Raw genomic sequence first — 24286 nt, 5'->3', positions numbered from 1 at the left:
TTACTATTCTTCTGGCTACCCTCAAAGATCTTACTACTTGCATTCCCAGCACCATGCCAGAACTAAAACTGCAGTGTAGACCAAATGTGTACATGCACAGCTGCTGCTACCATCTCTGAGTCAGTAATTGTTTTGACCATCTTTATGCAAGTGCTGGCATTGGAATTCATTGTTTTCTGAAGGAATAAGCACACTGCTGAGTCATGAAGTCCAGAAGTCAGTGACTTGCTGTGTTGTCTTGGACAAGTTACTTCACCTTTCTATTTCAATTTCTCCATCTGTAAAGTGAGGATAGTAATGCTTATTGACCTGTCTCTCAGGGAAGTTGTGAGGATTTACTAGTCAATGTCTCTACAGTGCTTTAAACATATAAGGCACTAAACTGCCAGGTACCTGTTGCCAATGATGATACTAGGCAATTTTAGTTTGCACTTGAGTTGTCTCTATTCTCACAAAATATAGAAAAATCACTTTTCATATTATACTGGAGGATATTGAACATGGCAAATGAAAAACAGTCTGGAGTAGAAAAAGAACAGATTGGGATAGTTATGGTTGAATTATTGGTGACAGCAATGTGAACAGAAGCCAAAAATGTTTCAAAAGATGTACATACGATATTTTATTTATATTTATACATGCATGCATGTATACATTATATATACGCATGCATATTCTACCTACCTACTGAACGTGGGACAATAGATTATATATGTGGTATGAAGGCTTTAATTGGCATGAAATTTGGGATGGTTGCATTATTTACAAGTGGCAGAGAATTCTAGAATATGTCTCTTCGGCTAAATAATTTGGATAATAAATATTTCCAAATGAAAGCTGTTCTGCAATAAGGATAAACCTATTTGACAGCTGTCGGCCGTGTTGTTGTAAGCATTTGTTTAAATCTAAGTGTTATTTTTGCACTTGTCATTGGCTGACAGATATATTATACTAACTAAATTCATAGATACCTTGGAATACATAAAGTAGAATATTCAATTACACAGATTTATTTAAAATATGAATCTCATTAGAATTGCTTATAAAGCAATCAATCAGCTGTTATTACAGCAAGAGCAGGATACTTGCAAGTTGACTTTGACTCAGCCATGGTGTGATAACTTAAAGACTTTGTGGAGCGTGTCATTTTCGTGACCAGGAACCAAGTCCTCTCCTTTTTGAGAGAAAACTAAATTATTTTCCTTGTAGTTAATTTATAGGGATTACCATGGCCATAGTATCTCAGCACTTCCCAAACACTAACTAAGCTTCACCACACCCTGTGAGAAAGGGTATTATTCTTCCTCTGAAATTTTGTAATAAATCATCATAATACCTAGCTCTTAGGCCTTGGCTACACTTACCAGCTAGTTCGACGGCTGGAAATCGAAGTTCTGGGTTCGACTTATCGCGTCTAGTCTGGACGCGATAAGTCGAACCCGGAAGTGCTTGCCGTCGACTGCGGTACTCCAGCTCGGCGAGAGGAGTACCGCGGAGTCGACGGGGGAGCCTGCCTGCCGCGTGTGGACCAAGGTAAGTTCGAACTAAGGTACTTCGACTTCAGCTACGTTATTCACGTAGCTGAAGTTGCGTACCTTAGTTCGAATTGGGGGGGGTAGTGTAGACCAAGCCTTAGATAGTAGTTTCCATCAGTAGATCCCAGAGCATCTGACAGTCTTTAATGCATTTATCCTCCCAACACTCAAGTTTAACACAAGTTGATATTTTGATCCTATGTAAGGTGGGGGCACAGTGTTTGAGGCAGTGGCTAGAAAAACTAAATGTTGAGCCTCACAGAAAGAAAAACAATCATTGAATATTTTCAAATAGAATTTGAATAGATTTTTTTCTGAACTGTTTGGTTACAAGAATATTTAGGTGTTAAATTAACCAGAGTGGAGCGAATGCAGACCTATACATATGACAGAAATGTAATGAAAGAGGTAAATAGAGTTTTTAATATAAGGATAGAGGTCAAACAAAGAGCACTATGTGATTCTAGTTCATTCTAGCTCTGTATATCTACATTTGTTTGAACTGTGTTTTCATGTCTTTGGAACATACAGTATTAAGCAGCAAAGCAGTACTTACTTTCTGTCAGCTAGAGTTTTGGCCAGTTTTTAGGATATGATGTGGAGAGATCTAAAAAAGGGAACAGACTTAGTACTAAAAGAGAAGTCATAATACAATATATGTGACAAAGAATTACACTGCTTTATTATTACCACTGCTATTACAAGCCCTAATGCCTATCAGCTTGGCAGCTTGGCATTTTAAAAACGTACTGAAACAGAGAAAGAATATGGAAGCACAAAGGCTTGATCCTGAAAGGTGCAGAGGTGAGATGCTCACCTGTCAAGCTGCAAGCATGTGCACAAGTTGGAACAACGCATTAGAGCAAAACATCCACCATGCTCAGCAGAGAGTGCAGGCAACAGCACCAGCAGGTCTTTCTGGGGATATAGGTGGTGAAGACTGGGCATAGTTACAACAACATGCTGAACCCTATTCCACAAAATGAGGAGTAGGGTCATTCTTGGAATCAAAACAAAAAGCCCAGTACCGTGACTACCTTAGGGAGCACAGTATAAATCTCTACATACTTAGGATGACTTAATTGTGGGTATCTACTAAATCTCTCCAGTCTCTATACCTTGAAAAACACAAACACGCATAATGTACTTACACAAATCATATAATCATAGGACTGGAAGGGATCTTGTATAAACTGTGTCCTAGAGTAGCTGTTGGTCTGAGAGAGGCTCTGAGTGCTGCTAAAACCAGCACTTTATTTATATATTTGGATTTCAGTACAACATAAAAGGATATCTATACTGGGCTGTAGGTCTCCTCTCTTAATATTAAATAAATTACATGAAAAAATCAGAACAGCAGCACATTTCTCCTCCCACCCAAACATCAGTCAGCGCACACATTACAAAAATCTCACATCCAACTGCAGCAAATGCCAGATGAAACATATGGGCTTTACAACAGATTTATCCTCTTTTGGAACAAGTGTTTGAGCCATCAGGCTCTGAGTCATCTCCCTCTTTTTTATACTGAAGGGTATCTAACTGAAGTGCTGCTTCTCATCTCAGGTATGGCAGCCTGCCATGGCAAGAGAGGGAGGTCTCCCAGGTAGGAAAGTACTAAACCATTTAGAGTTTAATAGGTCAAAACCATCATCTTAACTCCATCCTGTGGACAATAGGCAGTCAGAGCAGGTCTGAGAGCATGTGTCATATGCTTATGGCAAGATACTCTGATTGTCAGATTCTCTACTAGCTTCAGCTTCTGACTGGATTTAGGATTTAGCCTCCTGTAGAATTTATTGCAGAATTATAGTACAGAGGTGAGAAAAATGTATCATGTTGGCAAGCTCTGCATTTGTGAAGAAAGGCCACAACTGTCTGGTCGGATACAGAAAGTAGAGGAAATAAACTACACTCTTGGTCACTGCTGCTATTTAGCTGTCTAAAAGCTGCTGGGACTCTAACCAGAATCAAGTTGTAAACTTTGGTTACAAGTGATGGAGAATCGCCTTTCAGTCATGGGGGTTGCAGACCATCTGCAAAATGTTCTGATGGCTTTATCTTGCCACCATTATCATCTCACTTTTTTCAGGACTGTATCCCTGCCCTCTGGCTCTCATCCCTGCACCAATCTCACCCAGGCTCTGAGAAAGACATTTGATGGCCCTTTTTTGGGCTGGATGAGATAGATATATAAAGTTGGGGGCCATCTGTGTACTGAAAACACTTCAGCCTACATCTCCACACTAACTCTCTTAACATTATATACATATTGAATGAGAGAAATGGCAGAGTAAATACTTGTGGTACTGTATATAAGACAGCCTGGGGCAGAAGATAATTTGCCAACAAAATCCTTTGGTGTCCCTCAGCAAGAAAGGAATGAAGCCACAGAAGAACAATCCCTCTATTCCTACCAGGAACCACATACATTCATGGTACCAAAGGCAAAGGATAAATCTAACAGAGTCAGTATGGATACTTGATCCTTATCAATCATCAGATCATCACCCAATGCAATAAGAATACTGTGTGTGCCAGTCCCATGTTCAAATCCCAGTTTCCAAGGGGCAAAGAAGTCCGAGGCATCCAGGAAGGGCATCTTGCCACAATCTTTTCTCTAATATTATTCAAAAATAGAAGATCAGATACTGGTTGATAGTCAACAGATTGTCAATATTAAGAGATATCTCTTTGAGCAGATGCCAAAACATATGTTTGCAGTCAGCAACCTGCCCTCCTCCAGGGAGGCACTGACAAGCGCAAGCACAGGACCCAGTAATTCTCAACTGACTTTCACCAGCCAGGAAGGACAAGGATCCAAGCTAGTTGTAGTATGTGGTACAAGTTGTGGAAAGAGACACTGGTTGAAACCAAAGAAGAGAATACCTGACATTTGTTTGCTTCAGATATTGCCTTGCTTCCATGGCTACACTCAGTTCAATCTAAATCTGATAGAGTTTATCCATAATATAACTAAAAATTTCCTCATACTGGAAAGGACTAACATCAGCAACCAAGTGGAGACAGTTTTGATTAAATAGGCTCTTTACCACCCACAAGTGAGATGCTTTGGCTTCTTTCCCTCAGCCTTCATTATCCCAAAACATTTACTTTAAACAATCCTTCTCCTCCACCCATCATCCCTTAATGTCCAAGCTCCCTGAGTGTGTTTTTTTTTTTTTACTCCTGCTGGCTTGACTTCTTTCTTGCTCATTCCTTGACCATTTATAATCTGATTTCCACCCTCTCCACTCTAACGAGACTAGTCTCATGAAAGTCAGTAATTACTTCTATCCAGACAACTCAAAGGGCTCTTTTCATCCCCACCCTGCTTGACCTGTCTGCTATATCCAGTACCATAAATCACACCATCTCCTGTATTACCTACCCTAGAGTGCATGACCTTGGGGACAGTGGCTGTATCTTTAATCTTTGTGTAAAAGCTTAATACACATCTATGGCACTGTCTGTAAATATTAAATATTAATATAGTAGAGATATTGGTTATGGATACAAAATTCTCTGGGTCAAGCCCCAGTAGGAAGTATTTCTTCACACTTGTATTCAGTGGTTCACACTCCCCTGTGGTGAAATTGTCCTAAGCTTCTGGAATGATATACATGCACTGTGCTGAAAAACTCTGTGCTCTTCTACACAAGAACCATCTCTAATACAAGAACTATGTGCTAACATCTAGTGTCTTCACTAAGCCAACGCACTGGAAATAAGGCATGAATTTTTAATGGTGAGAGTACTTAACCATTGGAACAACTTATCAAGGGTCATGGTGGATTTGTGATGACAATTTTAAAATTAAGACTGGATGTTTTTCTAAAAACTCTGCTCTACGAATTATGTTGAGGAAGTTCTATGGTCTATCTTATATAGAAAGTCAAACTAGATGATCACTGTGGTCCATTGTGACCTTAATACTCTATGAAGCTATGAAATTAAGCAGACAGCTGGATTTTTGACAACACATGTACTAAAAAATAATATTTAATGATAATAGCTATTTTCAATCCTAAATAGCATTCTGCTTTTAAACTCTAAAACAGGGGTTCTCAACCTTTTTCTTTCTGAGCCCCCCTCCTCCCCCAACATGCTATAAAAACTCCACGGCTCACCTGTGCCACAATAACTGGTTTTCTGCATATAAAAGCCTGGGCCAGCATTAGGGAGGCAAGCAGGGCATTTGCCTGGGGTCCCATACCATGGGGGGCCCCCATGAAGCTACATTGCTCAGGCTTCGGCTTCAGCCCCGGGTGGCGGGACTTAGGGCCCCGGGCTTCAGTCCCATGCAGTGAGGCTTTGGCTTTCTGTCCTGGATCCCAGCAAGTCTAACACTGGCCCTACTTGGCGGCCCCCTTGAAACCTGTTTGCAGCCCCCCACGGGACCCTGGAACCTCTAGTTGAGAACTACTGCTCTAAAAGGCTTTCAAAGACCTAACATTACTAAGTTTTATTTATTAAAATTAAATATTCATTATCCTGGGCCATTTCAAGCTAAGTAAAATGTGAAAATAAAACAAACCATAGAAGTGGTGAAGAGTAAATTAGGTCTTTAATATTTTTATTTTTAATGATGAATGGAAATATTACTAAAATCAATACTTTTTTTATTTTTGGAAGTGTGCCTTTGAAGATAACTTGGATACAGCAGTAATAGAGGTAATATAAGTTCTTAGTACCAGAAGGAAACTGCTTGGGTCACCCTAGAATAATTCCCCTACAATGTGATACCACTCAGATATTCCTCTGAGAAATGTTTTTCAGTTGTTCAAAGGACAATGAGAGAAAGGAAAGATGTACTGTTTTTCTGCTGAAATGTCAGATTTTTTTCCCCAACTGTTGATGGTTTGTATAAGCTCTTGAGATTTGCACTATGTACCGCATGATTACACAGAGATGCTGCTTTGCTGAGTGTCTAATCCCTGTGAGGTATTCTAAAATAAGACACAGCTGCACAGGTCAGTACTTCAGAAATAATATGAACACTGCATCAAAATCCAGTTGTTAAAAGTGCTTTGCTGTGGCTTATACATTATCTGTAGGCAGCAATATCCAACAATCAATAGAAGCAGGAGACAATTTCTAGAGTTTTCCTTTTTTCAGACTTCAGTGAATGGAAAAATATATTTTTGGAATAGTATAGAACCCCTAAGACTTTTTTAAAAAACCCAACCCTTTCTTTTCAGAGGAGATAGTGTCACTACTGAGCAATACACAAGACTTCTATGTTTTAAAACAAAGAACTGTTATGTGCTAATATGGGTTCGTTATGTCTCACCAGAAAGTAGTTGTGCAGCACACCATTGTTTCTTATGGAAACAAATGTATATAACACATCGCAAAGTAAGATTGTGTGGAATATTGTTGAACAAACAGGGTCCTATCCAAGTCTTTTATTACATTAGTATAGGACTTTGCCATGCTCCTTGTTTATTGATTTACATTTGTTCAGTATTCATAGATTTTTTAAGACCACAAGGGATCATTATTATGCAATCTGACCTCTTGTATATCAGAGTACAGACCATAGAACCTCACCCCGTAATTTCTGCATCAACCCTATAACTTCTGAATTAGCATTAGGATTTCACATCTTTGCAGATGAAATCACAGATGTACCCCTCTTTACAAGAGAGTTGCAGAAACATGACATTTGTGAACTATCAACAGTGGGCAGGGTTATGAGTTATGCAGAATATGAAGGTTGTCAGTAAGCATGCAACATATATTTTATAAACTTGACACTAAAGATACACAGGCCAAAAATGTCAAACTTGGGTGCCTAAAGTTAGGCTTCTAAATCCATATAAAAGATGCAAGTATGTGGCTTGATTTTCAGAAATGCTGAACAGCCATAGATCCCATTTAAGTCAAGTGACTTTTGGCATCTAAGTACTGAAAATCTGTGCCACTGCTTCTTGTTTTACTAAATAGTAGAGACTTAGAATTTTATTATATGTATCCATCAACTCTCTCTGTAGCCTGCTGAGTACAACAAGAGTATTCTTGCTGGTTCAAGACTGCATAAAAACATTTTTACTTTGAAATTACTTAAACAAGCAGTGTAAATGACATAATTGCATTCGGTTATATTTTCACCGCTTCTCCACAGAGTAAATTGCATAAAATTATTTGTTTAAATTGTCTTGACTCAGCAACCTCAGGCATCAGAGTTCTCTTGTTCTAACTAATAGGTTATACAGCACACTAAACTTTTCCTACATGCCAACTCCTCCTCCTTGGCTTGTCATATTTTAAACACAAACAACTTTGACTTCCATATTAAAAATTCTATGAAAACTTTACAACACTTTAATTAGGACTGCTAGAACCCCCATGACAGACAAAAAGTGTACTTATATAACTTAAATGTTAAGCAACATTCATTTTAATTTAATGCATTATGCTAGCTAGTTGTATTGAATCAATACTGCCATATTTTTCAGGTTAGACTCCCTCATCTTTGGGGGGGGAGTGGAGAGGAGGAATAGAGAAATAAAGGAATAAGGCAGCAGACCCAAATCCTAAATATCCCTCCCAAAAATAGTTAATTAAGTTACTTAAACTAACATTAAAAAGGAGACAAAAATTACATGAACCATCAAGATCCTGCCTATACAAACACACAAAAGCGAACACCCTGTTATTTTATTTTAGACTACATGTGTGGTTATTGACCGTGTCCCTCTATTTCCATCTTTTAGAAGCATGCAGTATAGTTACTTCTTTTTTGCTGATGCATTCCGTTTTCTCCATATTGTAATAATCTTTTGTGGTTTATTGCCCAAGCTTCTTAGAAGCTAATCTCCAAACACCTCAATTTCAATTTATAACCTGCATTAGTTATCTCAAACAATCATTTGCATCATCCCACTATTTTGTTTTAGGATCTTTTATGCATACTTTTATGACAGAGCTTCTCATGCTTATTTTCTCTTCTAAAATGCATATAAACATCAGGTAAATCATGCTGCAGAATTCATAACCTCAGCCGAAATTGTTGTGGATGCACTTCACTAAAGATTTATAGTCTGAGTTTTTCTTAGTTATGGAGACAATAGTACCAAATTCAGCTTCAAATACTATGGTAATCAGTATCTTCTAAATACATATAGTAAATATACACTGAAAGTAACTTCCACAATTTAAATTCAATAACTCAAACAGTATATACACACATCCCAATACCTTGTTTATGGGTTTTTTAACTACTGCCAAAGGCTGTGTGAGCATGAGCAATCTAAATTCTTACTCCTGGTCTGTATTATGCTGTGTTTTAAGGCAATATTGTTTATATTACAAAGTTTTAGCTATGGAACACAATTTTCAACAACAACAAAAACGTAGAGAATGAGTACAATAAACTAAGAAACCATTAAAGCTTCTCAGGGGTGGGCGGATGGGGAGGAACGATTCTGTGTTAGGAGCATTTGAAAAAGTAGTTTCTCCTGACTGGATTTCAACCCATTTAATCTTAAATTATCCAAATAATCATTAATTTGTTTACTCTGTTCCTTTCTCTCTTCTGCCTTCTTCAACTTTGGGATTCAGATGAAACAGGCTCAGAAGTGGTGTGGTTGTTAAAATGAAATTTTACTTGGGACAGCACAGGAGACAATACTGTGACTTTGAGAGAGAGCATCAGATAGTGTAGTGGCAGTGAAGGCAATAACTGTTTGCCTCACTGCAGGCAAATGAAATATTTTTGAGGGGAAAAAGATTAAAGGCCCGTGCCTAATCAGATCCCTGATCAGTGCCACACCTTGAACATTTTACCATTTGAGAAGGTTTTTTTTTTAATATAGTAATGAACTAAGTTAGTGCTGGTACTTATGAATTCTTCTATGTATTTTGGGTTTGGCTTTCACTTGTTGCTTCATCTTTATCTCCCTGCTTTTAATTTAACTAATTTTTTTATAATGGAAAATGAAGGGAGTTGGGGAGGGACTGCTTCATGCCACGTGCACCAATTTTTTGAAGGAGAAATTTGGTAACTACTTTTAATAGGTGGATTTAGTGCACCTGCACAGTAGACAGACCATAACAGGTCATTCTATAGGTACAATGAAATTAACAATTTTCTTTATAGGCCTTAAGAGCTATCACACTGCATCTTTTAAGAACTGTTCTTTAAACAGGTTCCCAGCCTTGGATCCACACTCTTTGTGCCAAAAAAATAGGATACAAGGGGGGCTTGATTTAGCTCTGGGTTATGCCAGCTGCAACAGCTGGAAAGGCCACCTGGGGGAGGAGTTGCGATGGCAAACACTGCTCTGGTGTATTAAGAGGGCTCTATCTATACATGTAAATAGTTACTATACAAGGTGCCAGTAGATGGCACTCAAGATTACCTAGCATAGCTCTTCGGCTTTGTAGGCATGAAGCTTGTGTTACACTGCGAATGGCTTCCTTCATACAACTCTTTACCTTGGAACTCTTAACATGCCGAGGGCCTGTCAATGATCAGTGCAGCCCCCAAAGTAAGCAGTGCTAGCCACGAAGGAGGGGTAGGGTCAGGGCCGGTGCAACCACTAGGTGGACTAGGCGGCCGCCTAGGGCGCCAAGTGGTTGGGGGCGCCAAAAAGCGGTGCCTCAAACATTTTTTTTAAACAGCGGAGCAGAAGGCTGCTGCTGCTCCCCACCTCCCAGTTCTAGAGGGGCTGCCCGCGGTGCGACCAGTCCCTCCCCCCAGGGGAGCAGCCGGCGGCGGAGCGGGGAATAGAAGGGTCTAGCGCTAGCAGCTGCGCCTTCTTCCTCCCGCCGTGGGCTGAGTCGGGCTCCCTGCCGCCCCCGGGGCTCTCAGCGGTGGCGGCAGCAGGGTTGGGCGCAGGGGGGCTGGCTGCCTGTGCTGCCGCTGAGAGTCCCGGGGGTGGCAGAGAGCCCGGCTCGGCCCGCGGCGCGGGGAAGAAGGCGCAGCTGCGCTCTGCTCTTCGGGCGGAGAAGCTGGGTGTCTGCTCTTCCTGCAAGGTACCTAGCCGGGCCACAGGGAGCCACATAGGCCCACGGAGCGCTGGGGGGAGGGCAGGTCCAGTCCCTGGCCTGGGGAATGGTGTATGTGGGAGCAACCCGGCACCCCTCCCCCAGGCAGCGCCACCCCCTCCAACACCCACCAACCAGCTACCTTCTCCCCTGTGCAGCCCCCACCCCAACAACCTGTCCTGCCACTTGCCTCTGGGCAACCTCCACCCAACAACACCCCCTTCCCCAGCCAGCCACGGTCACCTTCACCCCTGCATCAACCTCGGGACCTCCCCCCCCCATCTGCCATCTCCCTTCTGCCTACTCCTCCCTTGTACAAACCCCGCCCTGCCTCCTTCACCCCCCTGCAACAACCCCAGGCACAGACACCCCATACCTGCCAGCCCCTTGCAACAACCCCCTCCTGCCCACTTGTGCTACTCCCTCCCTGCAACGAGCACATTTTGCCTCTGTGCAATCTCTTCCCTGCCACTACAACCCTGCCCCCTCCACCTCTTGGCCACCTCCACCCCCTGCAACAATCCCATGCACCCCCCTCTCTGCCACCTTCTCCCTCTGGAAGAGCCCCCATACGACCCCCCTCTTTGCAGCCCCACCGTGCTCCCCTGCACTTTGTGAACATCTGGGCCACTGCGGGGAACTGAGGGACAGAAAAGAAAAGAGCCCAGGGTTCCAGGCTCTTTACCTCTCCAACTAGGGTGACCAGATGTCCCGATTTTATAGGGACAGTCCCAACTTTGGGGTCTTTTTCTTATATAGGCTCCTATTATTCCCCACCCCCGTCCCGATTTTTCACACTTGTTGTCTCGTCACCCTATCTCCAGCAGCTAGGCTGGAAGGCTCTTGTCAATTTCCATTTTGGTTCTTTCAGAATTGAATTTTTCTTTGAATCCCCCTCTGTGAAAAATTTTGCATTGTCAATGTTTCGTCCTGATTCAGGATTATATCCCCTCCTCCCCCATACAAAATGTTTAACAGAAAGGGATTCCTTTTTTGGGGGAGGCTAGCTCTACACTTGGCACCCTCCCCAGATTTTCTGCTGCAGGGGGCTTTTACACGGTTTATGCCTGCTTCTGCCAATGTAGTCCTTCAGCTGACAACAGCCTCAAATGTCTTTTTTCATATGTTTATATATATATATATATATATATATATATGATTCCTCATTAAAATGTTATTTTCCCTAGAAAGGCTAGGAAGTTGTCTTAAAATACTCAGAAGTATTTGTCTATTAAATAGTCAAGTTTTTGATCATCATCTGTTGTGTTTATTTTTCCAATTACCTCTTGTTTTGTACTGATAAATGATCTCAGGTAGCACCTTCGCAGGAGGAGATATATTAATATACAAATGAAAAGTTCACCCTTGGCATCCATGAGTGGACTAAAAGCACAGATCTTTGTTTAGAGTTTAGTATAGAACAATACATTAAAAATAAGAACATACAAAAAAGATTTAAAATAATCATTTTGACCATAACCAGCAGTTCTCTCCAGAGCAATATTTATTGTAATTAACAAACAAAACCCTCTTTCCCTTCTCTAGGGGGAAATATAGTCCCAATTTAGAGGTTTACACAGAAATCTTATATAGATAAATATCATCCATATTTTTTCCTTTTAATATCCTGGTTAGCCAGGACTACATATTGCAAATAATACACATTTTTTCAATAAAATGAGACAGGAAAATAACCATCATTTTTCATTTAGCAGCATTCTGTGTCCTCCCTTTGAGAGTATTTCAGAAATCACACTTCTTCATTTTCTGGCCTGCAAAAATGTCATTGTGTCCTTGAGGGGGCAGGAGAGGGGGAAAGACAAGTGGGTAGAGAGATAAGTAGAAATGTCCAGTCTATTTGACTTAGATGTCTGTCTGAGACATAGTGCACTGAGACATAGGCTTTTCAGTTCCATTTTTATAGAAGCAAAAATGTTGTCTTTTAATTAGGTTTACCGTGTAATTAGAATAGCTGTTGATACTTAAATTAAATTCCAATTTGCACTTCCCTCACACTACTAATTCTCAAATATAAAGTTCACAAACAAGTATGCTTCTAAAATAAGCTAGATATGAGGAAGTTTTGCAGGGGAGGTGCTAGGCTATGATAACGGTGTAGCTTTTTTTTAAAAGAAACGTGCTAGTCAGTTATTCAGAACTGTCAGATTGCCTTGTTCACAATTCTCATGCATGTCTAGAACCCTCAAATATGAATTTTCAATTTTGTCCACTTTATAGTGGATAACATACTTTTTACAAGGAGTTGTAATGGAAGAATTTTAAGGTACCAGTTTTGTTTTACTCTTCATATTTTACTTCTAGCTTCCTCCAGATATAGGTACTGTTTCTATTCATTACAGTCTGTGCTTCTTGACAATGATCTCCTACAAAAGAACTCTTTCCCCTGAAATTATTTGAAAACGTATTTCTTTTTAATGTATAGGTACCTTATGTTAATGATCTGACCTGTTAGACAAGTTATACACTTAGATTTACATTACTTCAATTCACCTTTAAAATTCCTGTGACAAATAGAAAGGCCAACGGAACTGGAAAGTAGCAAAACCAGCGGAAACCTATTTTAATGGGCATTTAAGTAGGAGGTTAATAGTCTAAAGCAGGAGTTCTCAAACTTCATTGCACTGCGACCCTATTCTGACAATAAAAATTACTTCATGACACCAGGATGGGGGACTTAAGCCTGAGATCGCCCAAGCCCTGCCATCCTGGGTGGGTGGCCAAAGCCAAAGCCCAAGGGCTTCAGCCCCAGGCAGGGGGCCTGTAACCTGACCCCTGCCACCCAGGGCTGAAGCCCTCAGCCCCAGTCAGTGGGGCTTGGGCTTTGGCCCCAGGCCAGAGCAAGTCTAACGCCAGCCCTGGCGACTCCATTAAAATGGGATCGCAACCCACTTTGGGGTCCTGACCCACAGTTTGAGAACTGCTGGTCTAGAATAAAGGCATAGCTGGGGGTCTAGAGAAAGTTTCTGATGAAATTTGGGCAGGCTAGTGCTTGCATTCTTTGTTTTCAGCTGCAAAGGGCATGACTAAAGAAAATGTCTCTCCATGATTACAGTGGTTGAAAAGAGTCAGCTCGCATGTGTGATAGAAGGAGGAATCAAATTGGAGCCACTGATTTCTGATAGACATTATGGATAAATCAAGTAGGATTTCACCCTAGTCCCACTAAGTCAATGTGACATCTCATATGAGTAAGACAAACAAGATTTGGCACTATATCTGAGACAACTGGAAAAAAAAAATCCCTGTGAATAATTCTAGCACTTATCAGGCTACTGCACTTGAGCATTATACAGGGGCTGAAAGCAAGCCTGGGGCAAAGGCACTTGATATTTTATTTACTGTGTGAATCATAGTAAACTTTAACAGGCTTTAAAAGATGTAGTATTTTTCTTTTAGAAATAATATTTACAAATTTAGTGCTTTTGTGATAGTATTGTAATAAATCAGGCAATCAAAAACAAAAGTTATTGGGTTGACTATATTTGTATTTCTGATATTTCTTGGATTGCATATTCTCAAAACATTGGGCTTTTCTGCAGTTAAAAATAAAAGCTAGACGGCATTTCTGGTTCTCTCTTATTTTACATGCAGGAAGAGTTCTCTCAGTTTTGGTCTCAGGAAACCTTACACAGAGTAGCCAAGGAAATAAATCTATTACTGCCTACCCTGTTCTTTTGATAGACTAATCTGGCCCATCTCTTAGTGGTAATGAATCTGATAGATACATAATGAGACAGCTGTGGCAATATAACACTTTTTTGTTAAAATTAAACAATCCGTTGGCCAACTTCCAGTCCTTTGGAAGTGTGTTTAGCATGGTAGACCCTACGTTAATGGGGGCAGGTGTAAGTGATAAATTCAAATGATTCACTATCTTGGGCTCTGTGCTACAAAGATATATTTATCATTTATTGTGCTTTGTGCTTGCTTGTGAGAATTTCATTTCAAATTTTAAACCTGGTTTTAATTAAAAATAGAAAGAAAAGGACTTGATAACGGAAGGTAAGAAAAAGCTTTTTACTTGCAGCAAAGAAATTCTTGCTAGACCAAGCTGTTAAAATATGCTAAAATATATGTGGGTTAGACCCTGAAATAGTTTCCATTGCCACACATCATTCTTAATTAATCTATTTTGTTACAAAGTAGCAGGATAAAGTTGCTTCTGAAATATGTTTGATTTAGCTAATGTACTTACAGAAGATTTTTCACTTTAACAGCTTTGCCGCATTCTCTGCCTACAGAAAATTACTCTCAAAATACCAGTTTCCACTGATGTAACTACTGTAGCTCGGTTGCTTTAAATTACCTTTGTGCATCTCAGATAAAATAGAGTTCTACACAAAGTAGATAATGCCAGCCATATTAAAAAGGAAAGAACCCTGAGGATCAACGGTATTGTTTTTTGCTTAGGAATCAAAACTGAGAAGTGATGAAATTCTCAAACATAGCTATCCTATCTCCTAGAACTGGAAGGGACCTTGAAAGGTCATTGAGTCCAGCCCCCTGCCTTCACTAGCAGGACCAAGTACTGATTTTGCCCCAGATCCCTAAGTGGCCCCCTCAAGGATTGAATTCACAACCCTGGGTTTAGCAGGTCAATGCTCAAACCACTGAGCTATCCCTCCCCCAAATGTGGACAAAACTGCCATCAGGACCTGCATAATTAGGTATAATAAGGCAGATATTGAATAACTATAATTGCTTCTAGATGTGAAAAAGTGAGGAAGAATGATCTTGTGGTTAATACATGAGATTGAGGAGTTCTGGGCTGAAATCCTTGTTCTGTTACAGACTTTCTTGGACAAATCCTCTATTGCTGTGTCTCACTTGCACAATAATAATTCCTTACCTCACAAGGATGCTGTGAAAATAAACTCACTAATGATTATGAGCCATTCAGCCTTTATAGTGATGGGGGCTATATAAAGCACACAAAGTCTTTCCAAATCATTACTTTACTGCTTGGGGCTATATTTTGCCCCATGGATGTGCGCCTCCATGGTTATCTTTAGTATTCACCCAGAGCAGAATTTGGCCCCTGGAGTATCTAATTTTCATAATCTCTGTGAAACATTGCATTTTTTTTCCTGTTTATATAGTTATGGGGCAGGGGCCAGTAGTTTCCCATACAAGATGTGGTTTGGAGATAAACTGTTTATGTTTATTCCATTACAGGCTTTTGTGATTAAATAGGTTTCAAAAAAAGACAAGGTTTCAAGCAGCTTCAGATGACAAATGAACAGCATCTTACTTCCCATTGTGAAATATAGTGCATACATTTATTGACTGTTATGCTTGTAAAAATAATTAACAGTGAAAGCCCATCTAGTAAAAGTAATATTGGCTTGGTGAATCATGTTTCCACTCAGACATTCTGAATATATTTCAAATTCTTATTGAGAGAAATTATGATTTGTGCCTGAAAATATTAGTAATGTTATATTTTAAGATATATTTTGGGGACTTGGGGACAATTGTATTGTTTGGCTGTAAGACAGTGAACAAATTATTATATTGTAAATAAATTAACAGGAGCCTTCTTTACAAGCAAACATGGCAACCTTCATAGGTACCAGCTGTCACTGATTAAACAAACAACCAACCAGCAAAGTAAATTACTTCATGAGAAGAAAGCTATTTTTTTCCTCTCTCCAAAACTCACAGCATTGTTCTATTATAGGTTAATAAAATATAATCAGAACGGCTCCCATTGGCAGATCAGAGATGGTGTATGTGGGAGTGGGGAATCGTAACCTCTCCATTTCCCCCTGCCCCCAACCATACTCTGAAGAATTTAATTTTTCATTTAGGAAAAATTGTTTCTAAAGTTTCTGGTTGTGACTGTACCGTTTTTACACATGCAAGAGGTCTTCCTGAGTCTGCGTACACACAAGCGTGGAACTCAATGACTATGTTTCAAGGCAATGAAGTGAGGGGGAGCGAGGATAGGGCTGCTCCTCCTTCTGCCATTGACTGGTTAGTGTAGAAGAGATGGCAGTAGCAGTGAGAAAGCAGCAAGCATGCTACTCCACTGGGCTGATGTCTGGAAGAGGGAAAGGATTTGTGCAAACTGAGGATTTTTCCAACCACATTTTAAGATTTAAGACCATTGTTTTCAAAAATGGCCATTAATTTTGGATGCTTCAACTTCTGGGTGCCCAACTTGGAACTCACGAGTCCAAATGAAGTCAATGGAAATCAACTCTCATATGTTTCAGGTTGGTCACCCCACAAATGAGGTACCCAGAATCGTTGTCCACTTTTGAAAATGCTTTTTGATGGTCTCAAGGAAATGGGACATTGCCTGGCCATGCCGGAAGAAAGACAAGAGGCAATAGATGTGGTTTAGTTAGGCCACAACTTTATTCACTTAAAATATCTGGGTGCAGTAAATTTTACAGTGTAAATCGTCATTTCCTACTGGATCCCTGCCCTGCTGTGGGGAAGGTGAAAATATCTACCCTGCCCAATCTGAGGGGAAATTCCTTCCCAGCCCTCAAGGAAAAAGGGCGACTAGCATAATACCTACAGTGGATCATAAAGAAACCTGGTCTTACTGTGACTCAAATTGTTGCCAGCCTAATCCCAGTAAGAAAGGGCTTCACCAGAACTGCCTAGGGTATAAATTCTCCACCCCCTCCTGCTCACCCAAAAGGGCAGTGCCCCCACCTGATCCAACCAATTCCTGTTCCTCCCTGCTCCGTCCAAGGGAAGTTTCTCCTTCCTCCCCCTCTACCACCAATTGCTGACAGAACCCTTATAGAGACAGTAAGCGCCTTGTCTCCTGTCCAGCCAGCCAAATGACCTACTGCATACAGTTGTGGTTGGCACATATTCAAGGATTTTCTCTGTATTCTAATCTAGAAGATCCTTAAAAACAAAAACAAAAAAAAGCGGTGCCTTTCCTGATGTCCCACGGAATGAAACATCTCAAAAACTAACCAGTGAGAGAATGGAACTTAGGTAGGAAGGGGAGACCATGAAAGAATCCATTTCTTACAAAATGGCTTTCAGAATCAATGTTTTATATGTAAGCTAAGAAAGAGTTTTGCCAGGAACTCTACAAGGATATTTGCCCAGTTTACCCTCTAAGGCTCTAATGTTGCAACTGATAGTGCACAGGCAGACTGCTATGGACCTTTCTACCCATGTGCTGTCAACTGCAGCGTCAGAACCAAATTTTGTTAATGCGAGTGTTTTAAATGTGGGAAAATGTAGTTAAAATAAAAGGTTATGTCCATAGAGTTCATTGCTTGCTAACTTTATCCTGTTTTCCTTTATTCTTTAATAATTTATTCAGATCTAGCATTCTTGGCAGGTGAAGTAAACAGGTTATATATTGGAGGAGTTTTAAATTTACTGATGCAAAATTTTCCAGTAGGAATCCATAAAAGTCACCAATATAAACAGAAAAATATAGCTGCAATACAGAGCAATGAATGTTTGGTACACCACTCCAAGGCTTTAAACTCCACTGGTTATTTGCATATCACCACCAGATTTCACATTTTGAGTGACAGACCTGACACTAGCCATGGAAACAATATAGAAAATTTCTGAAACGTGCTCCAAAACTGTCTTTCAGTTTTCATCACTAAGCAGCCAAAAATAACCACCAAAATATAGTAATTGCCAAAACTCAGAAGCTTCTTGGGCAGGTCTCTATCCAACAATAATTTTCTATTTTTACTTTATTTCTCCAAATTTTGAAAATACACACATAGGTTCCCCTCCAATGCTTTGCGCATTTATCCCATAAATGAAAAACAACAAAGCACAGCTCATAAATAATTCATCTCAACCTACACTTCCTCAGCAGTTTAAAAAAAAAAACAAAAAGAGGGAAAAAGATAGGATTTGTATCGTGCTTGGAAGGTTAACAAGATCTGGGTTGTAGTGGACCAAGTGATGGTGATGACTTCCAACTGAGGTGCATTGAAAACGGGATGGAGCTGGGGGCCAGGATCAGATTGTGTGCAATGCTATGTCTAATATGGGAAATTACAGGTATACTGTGCACAGATAGCAAGAGATAACCTTATTTATAGACGAGTTCCAAATTCAAAGGGAAGAATTCTAACACAGCATACCTCTTCGTAAGTGACACAATGAGGCAACAGTGATAAAACAGTAGCCCCAGGAATAGCATGGCTACTGGGAAATGAGGTGGGGTGGTGGATCAGTGGCAGTGGTAAGAGACTGTAGTTTACACTAAATTGTGACCCACTTCCCAAGTATTGCCTTGACCTTGGGAGTGGAAGTATAGATGGGTGGCCATGGAAAGAAGATGATCATAATTGACGCTACCATAACTTTTGATTTTTTTTTAACTTGTCAGTCTAGTTTGTTTCAGTGGAAACTTCTCTTACAGTTATTTTTTCTTTATTAGAAAGAGAATATTGTTTTATTGGCTCTGAACAACACTCAGCTGTGCCTGCTGACGATTTGTGATGTTGATGTTATGTGGTTTATACAATAGTTATGTACATTGGATAGATAGAGTTTGTGTGTCCTATTTATTATGTCACATTTTGTTTTAAATTTAGAAAAATTGGCATCCTTTTGTGTGGGATAAGGGGATGGAAGTAATAACACAGAAAAACCTCTCATTTCTTTCTCCTGAGGGCCATGTCATCCCATTTCTTAAAAGGCATATTTAACATAAACCAAAATGAAAACAGCACAGAAAGAAAAACATCAACATTGTCATCTAGGCAAAATGGGAGAAACCCCATTTTAACAACTTCAAAAGATGCAGAAAAAGCATCTTCTGAAGAGGAGTTAAACATAACCCATTAAAGACAACAGAAGATTACTAAAATAATCTTGACATGGATTCTCACTTTCTTCTTCTTTGTTTATCTACATAATAGAAAGGATCTGCATACTTCCACTTGCATTTACTGTGGTGCCTTATGGTAATACCTCTTCTAGCAATGTCAGCTAGAGCACTCGGCACTCCCCTCAGTTTCATGATGCACTGAGAGTGCGTCTATAAAGGGGCAGAGAGCCCTCGCCTCCTCTGTCCCTTCCAATTGCGTACCTAGATGGATGTGAATCGCTCTGGTCTCTTTGAAATCAGAGTCTCTTTCTACTTAGCATTAGCATAATTTAGTTAGTTAGCGATTACTGTTTTTTCACTGTTCCGGGTTATGGAGGAACTGAAGAAACAAAAGGTAACTGGGTTTCAAGCATGCTTCCTGCTCTCCCTGGCATCCAACAATCTCTTGCAGTGCGTCAAGTGCCTCAGAGAAGGATATTTGCCTTCTGGGCATTCAGTCTGCTGAACCCTTACTCCCACAGTCCCCAGGGATATGGAAACTCGCTTGCAGCTTCTCCTGCTCAAGGAAACCCTCGAGGGTAGACCTTCGAGATCCAATCAGGTCTCGGATCCCAGGGCTAAGAAGCCAGTTTCTGTTCCTGTGGCTATCAATGCCAAGCGACTGAAGGGTGCCAAGGAGCCACAACCCATGTCAGGGTCAGACTCTGTTCCTGCAGCTCCCTCAGTAAAACCCCCAAGGCTCCAGATGTGTGAACCAAGGGCCATTTGGTCAGATCTGACTGTCCTAGTTCTGGAAGAAAGGGCAAGCGACAAGTTGGCCACCCTCATTGGTGCTGTACCTCATGCCTAAGGTTATGAGTATATCACAGATTCCGTGACTTTCTGCAACCTCTGTGACATTGGGGCCCCACAGCAGTCCAGCTGCTGCGGCAGCAGGGGGATCCTCCAGAGCTCCGTAGCCCTGCAGGGTGATGGGGAGACTCCCCAGAGCTCACCAGCTGCCCCCATGAGCAGCGCTGTGGGGGGGAATCCCCCAGAGCTCCCCAGCTACTCCCGCCGGTGGCACTGGGATTCCCCCCCCCCCCAGCTTCCAGCCACTTGGCAGGGGTGAGGGGCCATGGCTCCCTGCCACTGCATGCAGCAGGGCAGGGTGCTGGACCCCCCTCCATCTCCATTTTCTCAGGGAAGTTTTTAGGAAAAAAGTCATGGACAGATCACAGCTTCCATGAATTTTTTGTTCACTGTCCATGACTTGTCCATGACTTTTACTAAAAATATCCATGACAAAATCATAGGCTTACTCATGCCTCCCAGTTACCAGAACCCAATTAAACCCCTGCAGCTGCAGTGTCAGGGTTGGTTCTGACTTCCACTTCTGGATCCAGGAAGATGGAATTGATTGGGTTCGGTTCTGTCCGTCACGGCATCAAAGGAGAAGAGACACAGAGACAACATGGCCACTGTTAGCAGTGCAGTTCCTGTGCAGAACTGTCAGATCCATCTGATTCTGACAGGACTGCCATGGTTCCAAAATGGAGATCCAGTCCACCCCTGGCTTCAGCAGCAAAAGGCGATGGAGTTGGGGAGAAGGTCAGATTTGAGGATGTCCATCAGATCAGATCAACAGATCTGTCACTGATTCCTGGGCCGGTTAAGGCCGCATCCTCAGTTCTGGAGAGCTCTGTCACAGGAACAGTTCAGGCTCGCCTTACGGCTCTGCTTGATTCGTCAGTTCTGAGTGGGGGAAAGTTTCCAAAAGGAGGCATGTGTCTCTGGTACCAAGATTATCATCTTCATTCACTGTTAGGAAGAAGAGGCCAGGCTGAACGCTCTATTCTTCCTCCTAGGACATGGTCCCAAGACCTGGATCTCTGTACTTTCATTCAGATCTGCTACTCTATACCCTGTTATACTCTATCTCTGATCCAGACCTGGAGCCTTACCAGGAAGAAGAGAGAATAAGAATGCTCGGTTTGTATCACCCTATGGTCCTCCTCCTGCAGGCATATTCCCAAACTCTGGAGAGACTGGCAATCCTGGGGTATGTGGTCTTATTGGAGACCACCCTAGGAATTTTTCAATTTGCCTCTCCCATCCACTTGGAGGGTATGTGTCATTTGTTAAAGATCTGACAGTACAGAGATTCATGGATCCGGCTCCTCTGGATCTGGATCTCCACTTTAAATCTTCCTGCAGTGCCTGTAGAAGAGACTTCTCACCCAGTGTTTGATATCTTTGGTGCCACTGAAAGAAGTAGAATATTCCCACCAATTTTGGATGGCTTGCTGCAACTTGCTAAATCTGCGTGGACCATGCCCGCTTCTTGTCAGCCTGTTTCTAAGAAAGCTGACAAGTAGTATCAGATACTATCTGAGAGGTTCTCCTACTTCCATAACCACTCTGCCCCTAATTTGCTTGGTGGTGGCTGCAGCCAGTAACAGGGCTAGATCAGGTCTACTGCAGTCCAACCCAGTGGATAAAGGAGTGGAAAAGATTGATTCATTGGCGAGAAAGGTGTTCCTCTTCATTGTTCCTTGGTATTATGGTGGTGAATCATCAGGCAGTCATGGCCCATTACCAGTTCCATTATATGAAAAGATTACATTTTTACAGGACTTGCTGGATGACGACTGGCAAATGTGATCTTAATGGAGGGACAGAGTGTGACCAAACATTCACTCAGGGCCTCTTCTGACCCTCTGGTGTGACCATCAAGGGACATTCATGGCTCTGTTCCTCCTCTGTGATTACGGACACTAGACAAACTGGAGGATCTTTCTTTTGAAGGGGAAGGTCTTCTCAGTGAAAAGACAGATGAATTACTGGGAAAACTAAAAGGACAAACAATAGATGCCTCGCTCTCTGGATAGCATTCCCTCTACTAGAAGGAGGCCCTCCATGCCCTACTTTCTGATGCCAGATGCATTCCTCCTCTCCCGCATCAATCAAGAACATCAGCAGTTCCAGCAGCCTGCACCTCCTAGAGTCACTACAAAAGAGGCCTTTCAAATCTAGGCCGAAATCTAGACAAGTTGCCTCATCAGTGTCTTCATCTCAGAACAATAAGTCTCAGTTTTGACTAGAGGATTGGAAGTCAAAATCCAATCAGGACCAATCTACCTTTTCTTTGGAGACAGGCTAGCCCACCACATCAACAAATGGAGGCAAATTACATCAGACCAATGGGTTCTAGAGATTGTAGAAAACATCTATGCCATACAATTCAACACATTCCCTTCCCCCACGTGCTCCTCCCCTCTTCAGAAACCTCTCTCATGAGACTATTCTTGCATAAGTGGAAAAGTTGCTTCTGTTAGGAGCAGTCATGGAGGTTCCCAAATTGCTGAGGGGACAGAGCTTTTATTCCCAGTACTTTCTGGTGCAGAAAAAGGATTGGGGGAGCAGTTCATCTGATATGAGACTTAAGGAACTTGAACAAGTACATTCAAAGGCTTCCATTTTGAATGTTGACTGTGGCCTCCATACTCCCTTTGCTGTTGGTCATGGATTGTTTTGAATCTCTTGATCTAAAGGATGCCTATTTTCATATTTCAATTCAGATTCATTGCAAGTACCTTCGGTTTGTGGTGGCTGGACATTTCCAGTACAAGGTGCTTCCATTTGGCCTCTCCATGGTGCCCAGAATTTTTACAGAGTGCCTCTCCATGATAGTGGCTCACCTTAGGGATAAACAAAAATATCCTGATTCCTATTTGGAAAATTGGCTACTGAAGGCTGCTGTGCGCAAGGACCTGTTAAGAAATATTGCCTACATAACCAATCTCTCTTTAGATCTTGAGCTTCTTTTTATCCACTAAAAAGTTATCCTACTCAGAGGATCCCTTGTACAGGCTTCATACTGGACTCTGTGGAATGGAAAGCTTTTCTCCCAGAGGACAAGATTTTCAAAATAAGACAGTATGTATTAAATATCTGGCAGCATCCCACTCAGAGGATGGAATCTCTTTTGGGTTTCATGGGACTTATGGCAGCCACTATTTTTGTGACTCTGCACATTTGAGAAACAGACTTAAGCTGCATTGCATACGTCTCAGGTCAACAGACCAATTTGGGCCAGCTTTCAGAGGCATGTTGATCACCGTGCTTCAGAACATTATAGTCTGTCTAGAATGGTTGTCAGTCAGAGCAAATGCCTTCAAGGGTTCAATCCTCCAGGTCCATCCCTGACTGTAATGTCAAATGCATCCAATAACAGCTTGGGGGGCCATCTAAATCATTTGACAGTTCAAGGGCACTAGTCATCTTAGGAGAACACTCCTGCACATAAACGTATTGGTGTTGAGAGCTGTTCTTCTAGCTCTAAGGTTGTTCCTCATCTGCAGGGAAGGGTTGTGCAGGTGGTGACGGACAATACATCAGTGATGTATTACAGCAACAAGCAGGGGTGGGCTCACGCTGCTCTCCAGTGTGCAGAGACTAAGTCTATAGCATTGGTGTATCCTTCATGACATTTATCCTAGGGCCCTGAATCTGGCAGGGGAAAGCAATTTAGTTGTAGATTGGCTCAGCAGAGACAGTTCTCAGATGCATGAATGGTCCCAAGAAGATCTGTTGAGTTTGGACCCTATTCTCCAGATAGGATTGAACAGATGTGGACCTGTTTCCAATGAAGTCCATCAAAAAGCGTTGCCTATTCTGTTCCAGACCGGGCAGGGACAGTCAATCTCTGTCGGATGCCTTCCTTCTGCACTGGGGGACAGAGTTGATGTACGCCTTTCCCCTGATCCAGAAGGGAGTAGAAAAATATGTCAGAACACAGCAAGGATGATTCTCATTGCTCTTGCTTTGCCACAACAGTGGCTTACCAATTTCCTTCAACTGTCCAGCAGAGTCTTTATGCATCTTCCACTGTCTCCAGATCTCCTGTCTCAATGGGAGGGAAAGATCTTTCATGTAGACCCACTGTCTTGTCACTTGACAGCATGGACAATCT

The 24286-nt window shown here is 41.5% G+C and overlaps 1 protein-coding gene across 6 annotated transcripts in view; it reads left to right on the top strand.

Moving 5' to 3' along the window:
* Window positions 1-24286, top strand: part of AKAP7 (A-kinase anchoring protein 7) — a 164646-nt gene that overhangs the window by 77888 nt on the left and 62472 nt on the right. The window contains exon 8 of one of the 6 annotated variants that reach the window (XM_034765656.1): window positions 6171-6196. The exons of the other annotated variants lie outside the window; for them this stretch is intronic. Within the exon in view, the coding sequence (XP_034621547.1) occupies window positions 6171-6181 (11 nt within the window). The 3' untranslated portion in view covers window positions 6182-6196. Of the gene's footprint in view, window positions 1-6170; window positions 6197-24286 lie in introns of those variants that run through there. 6 annotated transcript variants of the gene reach the window in all.

Source organism: Trachemys scripta, chromosome 3 (genome assembly GCF_013100865.1).
Source record: "Trachemys scripta elegans isolate TJP31775 chromosome 3, CAS_Tse_1.0, whole genome shotgun sequence".
Classification (NCBI taxonomy): domain Eukaryota; kingdom Metazoa; phylum Chordata; order Testudines; family Emydidae; genus Trachemys; species Trachemys scripta.
Note: the sequence above shows the minus strand (reverse complement) of the source record. Positions and strands in the feature narration are given on the sequence as shown.